This window comes from Hermetia illucens, chromosome 4 (genome assembly GCF_905115235.1).
Source record: "Hermetia illucens chromosome 4, iHerIll2.2.curated.20191125, whole genome shotgun sequence".
NCBI classification, from domain to species: Eukaryota; Metazoa; Arthropoda; class Insecta; order Diptera; family Stratiomyidae; genus Hermetia; species Hermetia illucens.
Window position 1 is genome coordinate 107,477,970 of NC_051852.1, and position 16,081 is coordinate 107,494,050.

Below are 16,081 nucleotides of genomic sequence, written 5' to 3' on the forward strand. Positions count from 1 at the left end.
ACCTACTCATAGATTCTAAGGGTAGAGTCAATATCGCTGTAATTTCTTTCGTAGAGCTTTAGAAAACGAGCGTTCCAAAGACACTTAATATCGAATCGGGGAAGATGCGCTTATTCTACAATCCAGCGTAAAGTGAAACAGTCGTAGATGGCATTTTAAAAGTGGTGGTATCAACTACTTCCTGTTGCCTAGAAGTTACTTGTCCATTTAGGCTCTAGTCTTCCCATGAAGGGGAGCAAAAAAAGCTTATTTGAGAGTGCAATAAAATCAATCGATGAGTTTCCCGCAAAAATCAACAAAGTGATATCTGAAGAGGAATGCCCCTTGGGAGACATCGAGGGGACTTACAAAGACTCCTTTCGCAGCGATTTGTAACCCAACAAGAATGATCAAGCATCTATTAGCCAATTGAATTCCTTACACGTTTGGAAGAAGAACGTGAACATTCTGATCGGATGGAAGCCTATTGGGGCAAGATGTCTTACGGGCTACCCGCAAGAACGATTGCTCCTTTCCTAGTTGTGGTTCCTGATAATGGACGCCCTCTGAAGACACTATATCCATTCTCTAGAGTGGCATTGCTGCTGTTCTTAAAAAAGGGGGATATGAAAATTCTAGGAATTTTAAAGGGGCACGCCTCATTAAATTACTAGATGGAGAGAGTTAAGGTGGAGGTGTTAGCAATATGTAGCAAATGTGGGTAAGATGAGGCGACGAACCTTAGATGAAAATGCCTCGAAAAGATTTTCTTCAACGAAGAATCTGCACTTTTTCTGGCTCTAGGAGACTTTCTCAGATTCTCAAAAAATTGTGAACGTCGCAAGCTTGAGGCTTTACTGTTACCGACACGTCAACAACGCCTCGGATAGGGAATGGATTTTTGGAATAAAAGCACGATCCTCGACAAAGGTATTGACGGTCTTCAGAATGCTCGCTCTCTCCAACTAGAGTGAGAATTTTAACGTTATAAACTGGACATTCTGGGCCTAAGCGAAGTAAGATGGTGAGACTTTGGAGAGTACTCATCTCATCTTGCGAAATTTTATTTTTTTAGCCTGGAAAGTCAAGTGATAGCAGCAGCGAATCCGGTGTTGGATTGTCTCTGAAAGCTGCCGCTTTACCTGGGAGTCGGTTTCTGATAGCATTTTGACTACGAAATTCCGGTCCCAGCTAATATATATATGTATGTATGGTTGCCCTTCATCATTAGGTAGGGTATAGCGCGTCAACCTATGCGCGTCAGTTGACAGGACCATCGAAAGATTTGCGAGCACATGCAAGCTTGCAAGCTCTTTCGTGATGCTATATATAGTTCTGAAATCTTTGCGATCTGCGGCATCTACCGCTTCCCTGACCAGCGCAATAGCAAATATTCTCTTGTCACGGCGTACACTAGGCTGAAATTTTTGGGATTTTGCTCGGTAATGGGGTTCGGGCGCGTTACAACTACCATCACTCGCAGCAGCCAGTAAAGCCTTCAACCCCTTCCGTTCATCGTTCTGGTTGTACGACTCCGCAGTCAGCTAGATCACTCGCAGCGGCCAGTAAAGCCTTCAACCCCTTCCGTTCATCGATCCGGTTGTACGATTCCGCAGTCAGCTAGATCTTATGGCATCCCTGTGCAGCACCCGAGAAAAGAGCAAGATAGGTCTCACACTGTCGAACGACAACTGGGTCGTACAATCGGTCGATGTTGAACTTAGGGGGATGCAGCTTCCTTACCTTGCGAGAAATGGCGGATGCAACACACAAGCGAACATAAGCAATCATCAGATGGTGATCTCTTTTGAGGTCGACGTGATTGCCTATATGGCGTCGGTGAGTTGAAACCCGACTGCCTTATAGCAGGCTCTGTGCTCGTGCAATGTTCCACCGGCGACGAGGCGGTTGAAGTTGAGCAAATCGGTCGCCAAGACCGTGTTTTCCCATCACATGTCCGAGCAAGGTGTTGTCAGATTGCACTTTAGCATTCAGATCACCCACCACGAGCATAATGTTACCTTTAGGAAGCTTCCCTTGAACCACATTTAATTGCTCGTAGAAAGCATCCTTCTTCACTACATCGGAAGTCTCCATTGGTGCGTAGCATTGTACAATTTTGATGCTCCCTAACCTGGATCCCGAAACGCAGTTAGAAGTCGGTCAGAAACCGGCCTCCAGGTCAGGAGAGCGCGCCGTCAGAAGCAACCCGACATCGGATTCGCGTCTGCTATCATTCGGTTTTCCAGCGTATAAAAGCACATTGCTGCAAGAGGGAGAGGAGTACTCTCTAGAGTCCCACCATCTTATTTCGTTTAGGCCCAGAATGACCAGTTTATATTACTGGAAATCGCGCTCAAGTTGGAGCCATAGTCCGTTTTCGATAGCCAAAGGTCAGTCCCTATTCGAGGCGTTGTTGACGCTTCGGTAGCAATAAAGTTCCAAAATGCGCAGGTTGCTAGTCCACAAATTTCGATTCATTTTAGTTGCCTCTTACGACAAGCAGGGAATGCTTTGGGTGTATTTTTAATCCCCAACTCACAGGGCAACCAACTGGTCCAAGTTAAAGAGCATCACATTTGAATAGCGTTATGTACCAACGGAGATTTTCGACATCGTAAAGAAATGTGTTTTCTATGAGCAATTGCATACCGTTCAAAAGAGGCTTCAAAAGGTGACATTCTTATCGTGATGTTTGATACGAATACTAAGATGGGCACTGAGAACACCTTGTTCGGACATCTGATGGGGAAGTACGTAACGATAATGGTGTGACGTTTATGGATTTTTGCAGCTCCCACCGCTTCATCATTCGTGGGACATTGCTAAGGTACACCAATAAGCTCAGTTGGGTTTCAACTGGCCGACACCGTACGAGATTGACCACTTTCCAATCAGCAAGAGTTGTCCTCTGTCCTCACTTATAATCTGCGTCAGCCACTTCCCGTAGGGTTGGAGATGACGACGTGATGCGGTTGAATTCCGATACCGAGCGAAATCCCGGAAAGTTCAACGTATTGTACGTCGTAATAAAAAGGAATTTGTTATTGCACGGGCCAGGCAAGGTGCCACATACCGCATCACGAAAGAACTTGCATATTGTCGCCGCGGTCGCGGCTAGTCACCGTTACATACGGATGCGGATTGTTCCTTCAAGCAGAAGAGAAATCATCTCGGGCATCAATGCACTCAAACGGAGTAAAACCATTGCGCAGAATTATTTACCGTTGCACTTGCAGTTTCTGCAGATCTGCTTCTTACACTTGTATAGAAATGCAGGAAATCCAAAACATTTTCCAGAGACTGGAAGGAGGGGATGATTGTTAGAATTCCAAAGAAGGTTTTGAGTGTGACAATTGGTAGGGTGTGTGGGTGTTGCTTGCTTGATTGACAAAGAGGAGCCTATTTCGCGCTCTGGATCCTTCTGCATTGACTACATCAACCACCTACGGATCATTTTCGAACAGCGCGCGTAATTTAAATCTGCACCTGCTCTTCGTCGATTTTGATAAGGTTTTCGACAGCATCAACAGGGAGTATATCTGGGGTGCTCTAAGCAGGAATGGAAATCCGGAGAAACTAATAGCTATTATCAGAGCGACATATGATGGTGCACGCGCTTCATTGAGGTAAAATCTTAGGAATTTGAGGTCCAAAGTGAAGTCCATCAGAGTTGCATCTTCTCACCGTTATTACTTCTCCTTTTTATCCGTGATTTTCTTCATACTGCTTTGTCAGGAGGACGTGGGGGATTTCAATGGACGATGACATCTTTCCTCAAACACTTAGACTGACGGCATTTGTTTGCTTTCTCACTGGGTCAAGGATCTTGGTTAAACGACTCTGGGATTGGGAAGAGAGGCAAGTAGAGTTGGACTGACAACAAACGCCAAACAAAACGATTTTCGCAAACTGACGGATCATCGCCCTCTCCTTACTTGCATTAATGGGCAGAGCATCGAAAGCGTCGATCCATTTGTATATCTAGGAAGCGTGGTTTCTGCCGACAGTGGCATCGAACTGGATGTTGCCCGGCGCATTAAAAGAGCTAGATCCGCTTTCGGTGTCCTGTTTAAAGTCGGGAAATGCAGTTATCTCAACACTAAGATCAAGTTGAGACTGTTCTGTGTTAATGTTTTTTTTGTGTTGCTATATGGGCGTAGCACATGAAAAGTGAACTCCACTGTTGCTCAAAATATCTAAGCTTTCGTCAGTACCTGTTTGCTCCGTATCATTGGAGTACGCTGGCCTGACACTCTCAAACGAACAAGCTGGTCAGCATACTGACTTGGCAATAGTATGCGATGTGATCGAAAGGCAGTTGATAGGTCATACACAAAGGAAGGGCGACAATTGTATTGCTGGCAAAGCCATGCAATGGAACCCACTCTCCCGAGATGACCGACGAGTGAGCCGCCCCAAGAACACTTAGCGTAGAACAGTAAAGGGGTGCGACGTCTTGCGAAGTCATGGTAGGAATTGAAGTGCATTTCAGGGGACCGAGTGTGGCAGCGTGTAGGTATGGTTTGCGTGCTACACCTCACGAAGGAGTGAACAGCAACAATATATACATATATACTTTTATTTTCTAATAAATTCCCTCGTTGTGGGTATAAACTAAAAATGTTTAAAGGAGCGGTTGAGGTACTATGTCTCACATAAATTTTCAACAGAAATGTAGGAAGTCGAACAATTTCGCATTTGTGGAAAACAGGGTTTCAAAAGAAATTTTCAGGAGAAGAGGCTTTTGCGTAATATATAATGATAGTCATTACATGAATGAAGTAAAAGGTTCATTTAACTGTTGAGGCATTTTAAGAATCTAGATCCCCTCACCTGCTTTTCGTGATCCTTACAAGCTGCTTGGTCCTTCTTCGGTCCTCTGATTTATGATCATCAGTGTACTCAATAGCCGTAAGCGTAGCCCCTCCGGAACTAAGTTATCACCAGAAATCTATGTCATTCATACACTATATGCCTTTTCCATTGGAATAAACATGTCGGGAAACCGGAAGCTGGACGCTTCAGGTACGAAAGGTTTTGTGTATTTCTTAGTACGTAGCAGGTGATATATGCATATATTATGTGAGAATCCACTTTCGGATGATATTGACATTCATAGTCTTGAATTAGCGAAGAAGCCACAACTTTGACGTATTATAACTTTGTTAGTAATAGTACGATTTCCACCAAACTTGGTAAGGTCATGCTCTATATTATACTCTATATTGTTGTGAAATTTTGTCGTGCTAGCATGAACTTAAGGGGGGTTTTGCAGTCAATTACTAAAAATTATAGTAATATACTATTATTAACTTTATTTGTACAGATATCACTATGGAAGGTATTTCGGAGCCCAGGCACCATATAGTGGCAGCCTCTTGATTTTTTTCAGATTTTTCGGTTTGGTAGTTTCTGAGAATGGCCCCCTTAAAGGAATGATCATTTTCAACCCCCCGCACTCCCCACCTTTCTAACAAATGTCAAAACTAAGGCCAGCTTCGAAAAGTACTAACCGAGACCTTTAATTTGATACCCCACATGACTATATTTGATGAAAAAAAAATTTACACCCCCCTTTTGCATGTATGGGGACCCCCTTTAAAATTCGTCGTAAAACGATGTAACTCACTGTATGCGTGAGCGTTCACAGTTCCCACCTTTCTACCAAATTTGGTCTCAATCGCTATAACCGTCTCCGAGAAAAATGCGTGTGACAGACAGACAGACAGACAGACAGACAGCGGTTGGTGAGTGAAGCCCGAGTTCCATCCCCACTTAAAGCGGACAAGTTTTTATAAACTACACTATTATAATTTCACTTTTTTGAGTTAAATTACTGTAAGCAGTGGAGGAAGCGGAGGACTCCGGTGGGCTTCCCACTAGCAAAATGGCTAGTGGGGAGTCTCCACTGTTACCTTCTAGCGCGAGTGATCCTTTCAAGCGGAGCGCAAAATTAGTGAGATCACCAGCAGCGAATTTGACGGAAAAACGCATGTTGGGCCCTAAGAGAAGCAGCAGTGTAGTTACTACTGAAGCCGAGGGTGACGCATTTACGAAGCTGGGATCGTTGATTAATAATCTAATGGAGTACGTTAACCAACGCAATAATGTACACCACGCGATAAAGGATCAGGTGCGTTCTATTAGGGCAACATACTTCAAGGCCAAAGAGGACGTGAAAGCACGGGCAGAAGCAACAGTGCCGATAAGCCAACAAAAAGCGATGGTTGCCGTAGCAACCCAAACCACGCAGAAGACATCTCTTCCCAAAAAGCTCTTTGGCAAAGAACTCTTCCAAAGTGAAAAGGATATCTCGGAAATTCGGAACAAACGATTAAGAGACCCAAATGAAGAAGTGCTATCTCCCCAAAGAACAGCAAAAAGGAAAAAGGAGAAACAGATGCCGGTGCAACCTGGGAATGACGGAAGATTATCTGGGCATACGGAAAAGGCCACTAACAGCGCCGAAGACACGTGGACTAAGGTAGGACCTAAGAAGAAGCTGCAAAAAAGAGCCAGGCCGGACGCGCTGATAATAACAAAAACCAGCGAGTTGACGTACGCGGAAATCCTACGCAAGGTTAAAGCAGATGCCTCCTTGACGGATCTGAGTGCAAATGTCACGCGGATAAGACGAACACAGAAAGGCGACCTGTTGTTCGAACTTAAAACCGGTGATGACGGAGGCGAAAACCTACGGAAGAAAATTGAAGCATCACTAGGTGAGGCTGCGGCGGTCAAAATGAGTAAGGATTCGGTGGTGATCGAATGCAAGGATTTGGATGAAGTCACCACAAAATCTGAGATCTGCGAGGCCTTGCAAACCCAATTGGGATTACAATCAGTGAGCGAGTCTAATGTGCTACGACTTAGAAAAGCGTACGGTGACACGCAGATAGCGTCGATAAGTCTTCCTATTGAAGCAGCGAAAAAGGCGATTGCAGTGGGCAAAGTACGTATTGGATGGGTGGTCTGTCGGTTACGGGAACAGAGCCCAGTACATAAATGCTATAAGTGCTGGCAGGTTGGTCATATAGCGAAAGCTTGCACTAGCTCCCAAGACAGATCAAATCTGTGCCGCAAATGTGGAGAACAAGGCCATTTGGCAAAGGACTGCAACGGAATGCCCAAGTGCGTATTCTGTGTGGAAGCAAAAAGTAATGACAGCTCCCACATTGCAGGAAGCAGTAAATGCCCAGTGTTCAGAAAGGCGTTCATAAATAAAGCCAAATGAAGTTTATGCAACTCAATCTGAATCACTGTCGAGCGGCCCAAGACCTACTTTCCCAAAGCGTATTCGAGAACAACGTCGACGTTGCGATTGTATCTGACAATACGAAAATCTGCATAGCGGAGTATGGATAGCAGACAAAACCAGTAAGGCGGCGATATGGAGCTGCGGAAGCCAAGCTATAGTAAATGCGAAAAGACATCCAGAAGACGGGTTCACCCGTGCCAAGATTGGAGGGATATATATCTATAGCTGTTACGCAGCACCGAGCCTCACATTAGAGGAATTCACGTCATTGCTGGAGAAACTATCCTTCAATGCAAGTCGCTACAACCCCAAAGTAATAGCCGGCGACTTCAACGCATGGGCAGAAGAATGGGGTAGCAGAGAAACCAACGCAAGAGGACGAATATTGCTGGAGACATTCTCGCGCTTGAACGTGGTACTTGCCAACTCTGGGGGAGCCAACACATTCCGGAGGGGAGAATTGCAATCGGTGGTAGACCTCACCTTCGTCAGTGATACCTTAATCAGAGACTTGGAGTGGCGTGTCAGCGAGGAGTACACACACAGCGATCATCAGGCTATCATTTTTCAAACCTCGCAAAGGAATAATTTGAAGCCATTAACACGAATAACGATGAGCTGGGTAGCTAAGAAATTCGACGCAGAAATGTTCAAGGAGGTACTTCTGGAAGATACATTGCTATCGGGAAGCGCGCAAAACAAAGTTTCACAGGTCGTGGAAAAATTGCAGCGGGCATGCGATGCCGCTATGCCTCGACGTAGCACTTTCCGAAGACAAAATCCTAATTTTTGGTGGAATTCCGAAATTGAGGAATGCCGGAAAAAGTGTCTCAAAGCTAGGAGACGCTCCCAGCGCAGAAGAAACCGACCTGAGTTCGAGGAGCTACACGTGCAATATAAAAATGCGAGGAAAAAATTGCAAGTAGCTATCGCAAGGAGCAAATCCGAACATTTCAAGCAGATGTGTACTGAAGCTGATTCCGACCCATGGGGTGGCGCATATAGGTCGGTGATGTCATCACTAAAAGGCGAGCGCCCCCCACCGATTACTTGCCCAGACTTGTTGCAGAATATAGTGAACACTCTATTCCCAGTGGATCTGAATGGTACAAGTCTGCCTGCAGTACAGTTAAATCCCGACGAAGTTCCGATAGTGGAAAATGAGGAGGTTCTAGACGCAGCAAAAAGATTGATTGAAAAAAAGACTCCAGGACCGGATGGAATCCCTAACATTGCCCTGAAGGTAGCCGCCAGGACAGCACCAGGTATGTTTGCCCAAGTTTTCACGGCATGCCTTAGGGAAGGAGAATTCCCCGAGCAATGGAAGGTACAAAAGCTAATACTCATTCCGAAGGCAGGTAAACCATTGGGTGACCCCTCCTCATATAGGCCGATATGTCTGGTCAATACCATTGGCAAACTATTTGAACGGGTAATATATAACAGACTGCTCTCTGTTGCGGAAAAGGAAGGAGGCCTTTCCGACAAACAATTCGGATTTCGTAAGGCAAAATCAACTGTCGACGCAATCAGCATGCTGACTGGCTTGGCTCAGGCTGCAATAGAAGAAGGAAAATGCTGTGCAGTAATAACCCTCGACGTAAAAAATGCGTCCAATAGTGCAAAGAAAAGATACAAGCCCCGAAGTACATTATACGCATTGTGGTCGAATTTCTCCTTGGGAGAAGACTTTACTGCGACTCGGACGATGGGCTAAAAATATTCCCGACAACTTGCGGAGTGCCACAGGGTTCTGTCCTGGGTCCCTTGCTGTGGCTAGTTATGTACGATGGAGTGTTGACGCTACGCCTACCGGACAACGTGACAACTATTGGCTTCGCCGATGATATCGGAATAACGGTGGTCGCAAAGCACCAAGACGAGATCGAGATCTATGCAAATGAAGCGATATGGGAGATCAATTCCTGGTTGAGAAATTCTGGCCTTTCACTTGCCGAGCATAAAACAGAAGTAGTTCTCATTAGCAAGAGAAGAAAGAACACAACTGTGAAAATCAAAGTTGGCGGTAAAACAATTTACTCCCAACCATCGCTCAAATACTTGGGAGTAATTATTGACAGAAGACTCAACTTCAAAAGACACATTGAGTACGCCGCAACTAAAGCGTCTTCCATCGCTACAACGATCTCGAGGATACTACCGAACATCGGTGGGCCAAGACAAAGTCGACGTCTTCTGCTCTCCAGAGTAGTCAGCTCCGTGCTACTCTACGCAGCTCCAGTTTGGGCAACTGCTCTGAATAACAAAGTGAACTGCCGAAAATTGGGAATGGCGTATCGGTTAAGTGCACTCCGGGTATGCAGTGCATATCGGACAACATCAGGAGAAGCGGCATATGTACTAGCAGGGATGCTCCCCATAGATATTTTGGCGAAGGAAAGTCGGCGACTCTACGACAAAACGTATGCAGCTGGAGAGTCTGGCGCATTTCGACGGCAGCTGGCACGGTGGGAATCTATCGAACGGTGGCAACAGCGATGGGACGAGTCCCAAACTGGTCGTTGGACATACCGCATCATTCCGGATATTCGGAGATGGTTTGAACGAAACCATGGGGAATTAAGCTACGAGTTAACGCAATTCTTGAGTGGACATGGAGGTTATCGTGCTTATTTACATCGATTTGGTCACGACGAATCACCATGCTGCCCAAGATGTGGTAACGTGACTGAGAATGCGGAGCATGTCATATTTGATTGCCCCAGGTTCACCGCGCACCGAACAAGAATGGAAGCGGTCGCAGACAGGCGTTTAACACCCGAAAACATTGTGGAGTTTATGCTGGAGTCAACGGATGCCTGGAACCAGGTTGTAAGGGAACTGCAAGCTATTCACCAACAGCTTAGGCAGGAAGAACTACGACGAAAACAAGGAAGGGAAAGAACCATAATGAGCCGCAGTTAGTTAAAAGCTGATCCAGCCCCGCGATGCAATACTTGATAGGAGTTCCGTGGGGAGAGTGGAATGAGAAGGAGGTGGTTTTAGTGAGTAGAAGTCTCACATAACTGCGTGGCAGGAGCCAGCAGTAGGTTTTGAACCTTTCCACCAAACCAACGCCGAAAAAAAAAAAAAAAAGACAGACAGACAGACAGACAGACAGACAGTAAACCGATTTTAATAAGGTTTTGTGTTTACACAAAACCTTACAAAATGACTATCAAATACTAGAAATAAATCTCAAGCGTTTCATTCATTCCACACATTCCCAACTATTGTGAATTGGCGACGAATGCACCTGCAGCGAAAGAGAGACGTTGAGAGAAAATTCCTGGGACTGCGACATTTGCTCCGCAGAATTGTCAAGTCAGCTGTCCGAGGTGGTCGCGTTCTGGCCGCTTGCTCCGAGTTCCAGTGCATTGCGAATGTGCGATTATCGCGAGTCTTTTCCGAATCCAAACCGGTTGAAGTTGGTGTGAAATTCCGAGCCGCACTTTGTGTACATTTGTTTGATTAAATGAAAATGTCCCGCGGCATTGCTGAGGCAAAAGTCAAATTATTCAGTGTGAAAAGCAAAGCAAGTGACAACGGGCGGTCGAGGTGATTTTAGTCGCGCCGAGAAATAGTAAACAAATCGACGACCCTTCCTGATCGCCAGAAATCCTGGACAATTAAACCTTTCCCGTGAATCGTCTTTCTCCCCGCTGACGCAATTCTCCAACCGGATTTCCCTCCAAAATATTCACGCGGAAAATCCCCAAATCATCCATCGACTCGTGAACGAAATAAATCTTTATTTGGCTCCCACAACTTGGTTGCGTGAATCCGCAGCATAAGCTAAGTAAACAACGGTTCGCGGATTGCCCCGGTCCCCGATAAGCGCCAAGCTCGTGACGTAACTTGTGAAATTTAAAATCAGCCGATTGAGAAATTCCGGATTTCTTCGCACAAATAATCAGAGAAATTCCATCGAAATGGCTCTGAAGGCAGATATCGCCGCAAACTACGAGTTCGTGCTCAAAAATTTATTGGCCGGAGGTAGGTACACGTGAGCGGGTTTATTTTTAGATAAGATTATCTTCTGTTGAGTGTTTTGATGTAAGTGCACTTTCTTATCTAATTCTGGCGAATCATTCGAATTTAGTTGTCCACGATGGAAGTTCATGGGTTGCGCTCAAAATCGCAATCCGAGCCAAGAGGTGGCGAGTTCGATTGCTTCTCAATTGAGCAAACAAAAATGCTGGCTGCGAACTGAAAAAGCCAAAGTGAAAGTTCGGATTGCGTGCTACTGACCGCGGTGCTCGCTATGAGCCATGGAAAAAGTATTTTATTTCACGCCAGCCAGCAAATGGTGACGAGTGAAAAGGAACGTCCGCTAACGATGGACGGTTGCGGTAATAGGCGTTGTGTAACCGCCAGGCAGGCTGGACAGTTGGAATGGATGTGGTCAGTGCTGGTTTTAATTTGCACAACAGTCCAATGTCGGTCTTTGGCCTCCTGATGGGGCTTTGGTTAGTTCACCGCTCGACATAAACAATTAGTCATGATTGTGGTTCAGACTGCGGGATCCTTTAATTTGGACCTTTCATTTGCATCTCTGGATGGCTTGGTGGTGTTAAGACCTACTTTCTTGGGGAGGGAAGAGTAGATTCTACTTAATGCACCACGAGCCTTATTGGGTAGAGCTCAATTGGGGCTGCATTTTAGGAATTCACTTAGTTTAGCTTCTAATGATTTGATGGGCTTTGATCTGCTGAATATCGTGCTCTTCAATTTGAGCTTCAAGTACATTTCCGGGAAAACTTCAGGATCTTCTTGAACGACTGCGTGGAAGGAATTAGATTCACAGACGATCGGCCAGCTTGCTTCGTGGAAATGGGGGAGGTTTGAAGATACTTGCTTCGAACAAGAAACGTAAAGTATTGGGTTGGGGAAAAAGTTGGGGTTTTGTGATCGAAATTTGACACTTTATTTAACATACTTAGAATTATCCGATTTAAGTCAAATATGCATCGTTTTGTTCGCAAACTTGTTGCCATTTAGAAAGCAACTTCATTACCGACCCCCCACCCCTCCTCCTTTTTTTCAAAAAACTTAGGCAGCCAGTTTTCGCAGACTTCTTTTGAGGCCAACTTAGTAGCATCAAGAGCGTTTTGCATGGACCGGAAGAGATGGTACCCACTTGGTGCCAGGTCCGGACTATACGGTGGGTGCAGTAGGACATCCCATCCGAGCTCCCGTAGCTTCTAGCGGGTCGTCAAAGATGTGTGAGGCCGAGCGTTGTCCTGGTGGAACACATCGCCATTCCTATTGACCAATTCTGGCCGCTTCTGGTCAATCAAACGGTCGGGTTGCTCACAGTAGAGGACCAAATTGATTGTCTCGCCATAGTTGAGCAGCTCATAGTGGATGATTCCCTTCTAATCCCACCAAGTAAACAGCAAAACCTTCCTGGCCGTCAATCCGGGCTTGGCAATGGTTTAGGCCGGCTCGCCGCGCTTCGATTACGATCTTTTTCGCTTGAGGTTGTACGTAATCCACTTTTCATCACCAGTCACCGCTTCAAAAATGGGTCGAATTCGTTCCGTTTCAGCAGTGCATCGGAGGCGTTGATTCGGTCCAAGAGATTTTTTTGCGTCAACTCGTGTGACACCCAAACATCCAGCTTTTTTTGGAATCCAATCTCCTGCAAATGGTTCCAAACGGTTTTATGGTCTATACCTAGTTCCTGGCCAATCGAGCGAACGCTCACATGTCAGTCTGCTTGGATGATTTCGACGATTTTATCGGTTTATACGGCGATTGGCCTACCAGTACGGGGTGTACCTTCGACATCCACTACACCAGAACGAAATCGATCGAACCAACGCTGTGCTGTGCGAATCGTTACAGTATCGGGCCCATAAACTTCACAAATTTTTTCGGCCGCCTTCGTTGCATTTTTACCTCTCAGGAAGTAAAAACGTGAAATATGACGAATTTCTCGCTTGGTGGACTTGATGCGCTATAACTTGAGACTGAAACACAACACTGTCACAGAGACACTTGTAGCACAGATTGTTGTCTTCAAATCGCCGTATAATATGACCCGATGCGATAAGTACAACACAAGATATGTTTAAGTGTCGCCATATATTGACAAAATACGACATTTCTTTTTCCCCAACTCATTATTTAGACCTAGTCAATGCCGCCGACGAGCGTTTGGAGGGGATGAAAATCAGTGGGTTGCCGTAAGCAGACCAGATTGAGGGTAGCGCAGATACCAGACATGCCCTGGAAGTAAGTGTATTCAGTTTGGGTAGACTTCAAATGAAATGTTTATTACGAGTCTTCTAGAGAACTTCGGCGCCAAGGCAGTCCTCCCTTCCCCCCACCCTCTCGCCAGACCTGGTTCAGAGAAGAAGAGACACTTAACGGGGGCGGGGCTAGAGCACGCATCCTCTACAGTAAGAGCGCGTATGCCTTTTTGTGTCCGGACCTACAAACAGCTCCTCAGCATATAAATCACTAGGCTCACGAATATCAAACCCATCGAGAAGGCTTTGGCGAGACTAGATTTGCAGGGATATCTTACACAATGGACCTGATGTCATCTGGAACACTTGGATGGTGTCATCTCTCCGATGCTCTAGTTCATAGTGGTGGATGTAATTGTGCGGATGTTGGACAGGAGCGGGGCGAAGGTAGTCTTGTAGGCCGATGACTTGGTGATATTGTTGAAGGGAAACATCGTTATGAGTAAAAACATAGAGTATACGATGGGAAATGTGTGCGTGTCTGCTGCAAGGTTCGGACTCAGCATAAATTCAACCAAAACGGAGCAAATGTTATTTATTTTATTTAATGCCCGAACAGCTGAGTGGTTAGAGCAAAAGGCTGTCGTACGGTTCAAATCCCATTGGTGGCAGTGAAATTTGTACCGTGATTTGACGTCGGATACCAGTCGATTCAGCTGTGAATGAGTACGTGAGTCAAATCAGGGTAATAATCTCGGGTGCACGCAATGCTGACCACGTTGACTCCTATAGGGTACTGTAATCCTGTGGTGTACCGTTGCCGTCTTGAATGAAGTGATCCGATTGGTTGCGCCAACGATTATTATTATTATTAATATAAGGGTATTCGAATTCCACTTCCTGCGGCCAAAGTAAAAATCCATTTTACTCCAATGTGTGTGATCAAGAAGACCTAAGAAATAATGTCTTCGGCTGAGGATGGCTCTTGTAATGTATACAATTGTGATCCGACCCGTTTTAACGAAGGTTTCTCAGGGGGAAAGGTGGTGAGCCTATGGGTGTTTACGGAAACGAAACCTTCGACGGTTATTTCAATAATCGAAAAAACCGATTTGAAGTCGGCAGCAAAGATGAGGTAGGCAGATTCCCGCGAAACTAATTTGAATTATTAGAATGACCCTGGGCCAATCTAGCGCGCAAGTAAATCAGTCTGGGGTTTATAATCCGAAAAATGCCAGTAGATCTAAGCGATATGCCACTGCATAAGTCATCCCAGATAGTAGCCTATATAAATAAAATAAATATCCTGCTATGACCACCAACCACAGCGCGACGAAGAACCTGGTGACGTTCGACGCGTAAAAAAATAGGAAGACTCAGTGAAAAACGTAAGTTACACGCAGCCAGGTTTCTAAAATTGGAAGACGGGGTCACTCGACCGAAACGTAGGAGTTTGTTTTCAGAGAATCAGCTAACATTTAGGAAGTGATACATAGGGAGTGTGTGACCAGAGATGCAGAGTCGAATATAACACATTCATATTCAATTCAATTCAATTGTATAATAAGTTTAATAATATCGAATTGTCGCTGCACATCGAAGGAAAGACTGCGACGGGTTGGGCGCAATTTTAGGAAGCTAGTGGGATGTCCCGTTTGAATTGCATCGATGTGGTGCTTTTGCTGTTGGGCTTGCACATTCCTAACGAAAATGCCTTTTTGCAATCAAAGCTTCTGCGTCTGTTAAAAGTGATCTTCTAGTGATGGATATACTTCACTCTGCAGGCCACGTTAAGCTCTTAAGACGGCTCGAAAGTGACAATGAAGAACTGCAATTGGGACTTCATTGGGAGCGAAGGATTCTCTTTTTGGAAAGCCTTTTTTTTGCCAAATAATTAGCAACTGAATGTAATTTCATTTGGGGGTGTTCCATCGGAAGGAGGGTCCGTAGGGACAATTTCTATGTGGATATATGTAATAATGAGGATTTGAGCCCTTAAGGCTGATGGGGTGCTTGTGCATGAGAGAAATTACTTTGGTGTGGTCTTGGCTTAGTAGGCTTTAATTGCGCTTTAAAGCCTTTCTCTTTGAGAATGTTTCAGAAATGATAGTGCATTTCCATTGCACTCAGTAATTGCCGGCATTTTCGCCTGTTTTAGTTGGTGGTTAGATACAATCAGAGGGGAAAGATTTGGTTCTTGAATTTAGTATTAACTCTTTCTTTTCTTGGTCGAATGCCGAAGCTGAAATGGTTTTCTTTAGGACACATATCGCTGTTTTCTTGTTTGTGTACTTCCATATTGACGCTGTCGATCGACCTTGTTTGAATTAGTTCTTCTGGTTTGATTGTAGATTCTGGACGAAAAGGTTGTTGGCCTGCCGAAGAGGGTATAGTTACCTGTAGCTGGATTATAGAATTTTGTACATTCTGCAAAATATATCTGTTATCTGTCAATTTTTACTCACCATTTTTTTTGGCTTCCTTGTTTCAAGTTTGTCAGTTTGCTTTGGGTATGGAATTTTGCAGTATTTACTGCAGCCATCGTTGATTTCAGATTACATTAGTTCAGAACGCTCCATGGAATTAGCAAAGTCAAATTTTGATATCAAGGAAACATAGATTATGGAATGGTTTATAAGTGAAT

The 16,081-nt window shown here is 45.0% G+C and overlaps 1 protein-coding gene across 2 annotated transcripts in view; it reads left to right on the forward strand.

The window, feature by feature from the left end:
* Window positions 1-10,549: 10,549 nt before the first annotated feature.
* The window catches only part of LOC119655207 (graves disease carrier protein homolog), a 43,721-nt gene continuing 38,189 nt past the window's right edge, over window positions 10,550-16,081 (forward strand). For both annotated transcript variants that reach the window (XM_038060979.1, XM_038060980.1), the window contains exon 1: window positions 10,550-11,236. In XM_038060979.1, coding sequence (XP_037916907.1) covers window positions 11,173-11,236 — 64 coding nt within the window. In that variant the 5' untranslated portion in view covers window positions 10,550-11,172. The remainder of the gene's footprint in view (window positions 11,237-16,081) is intronic.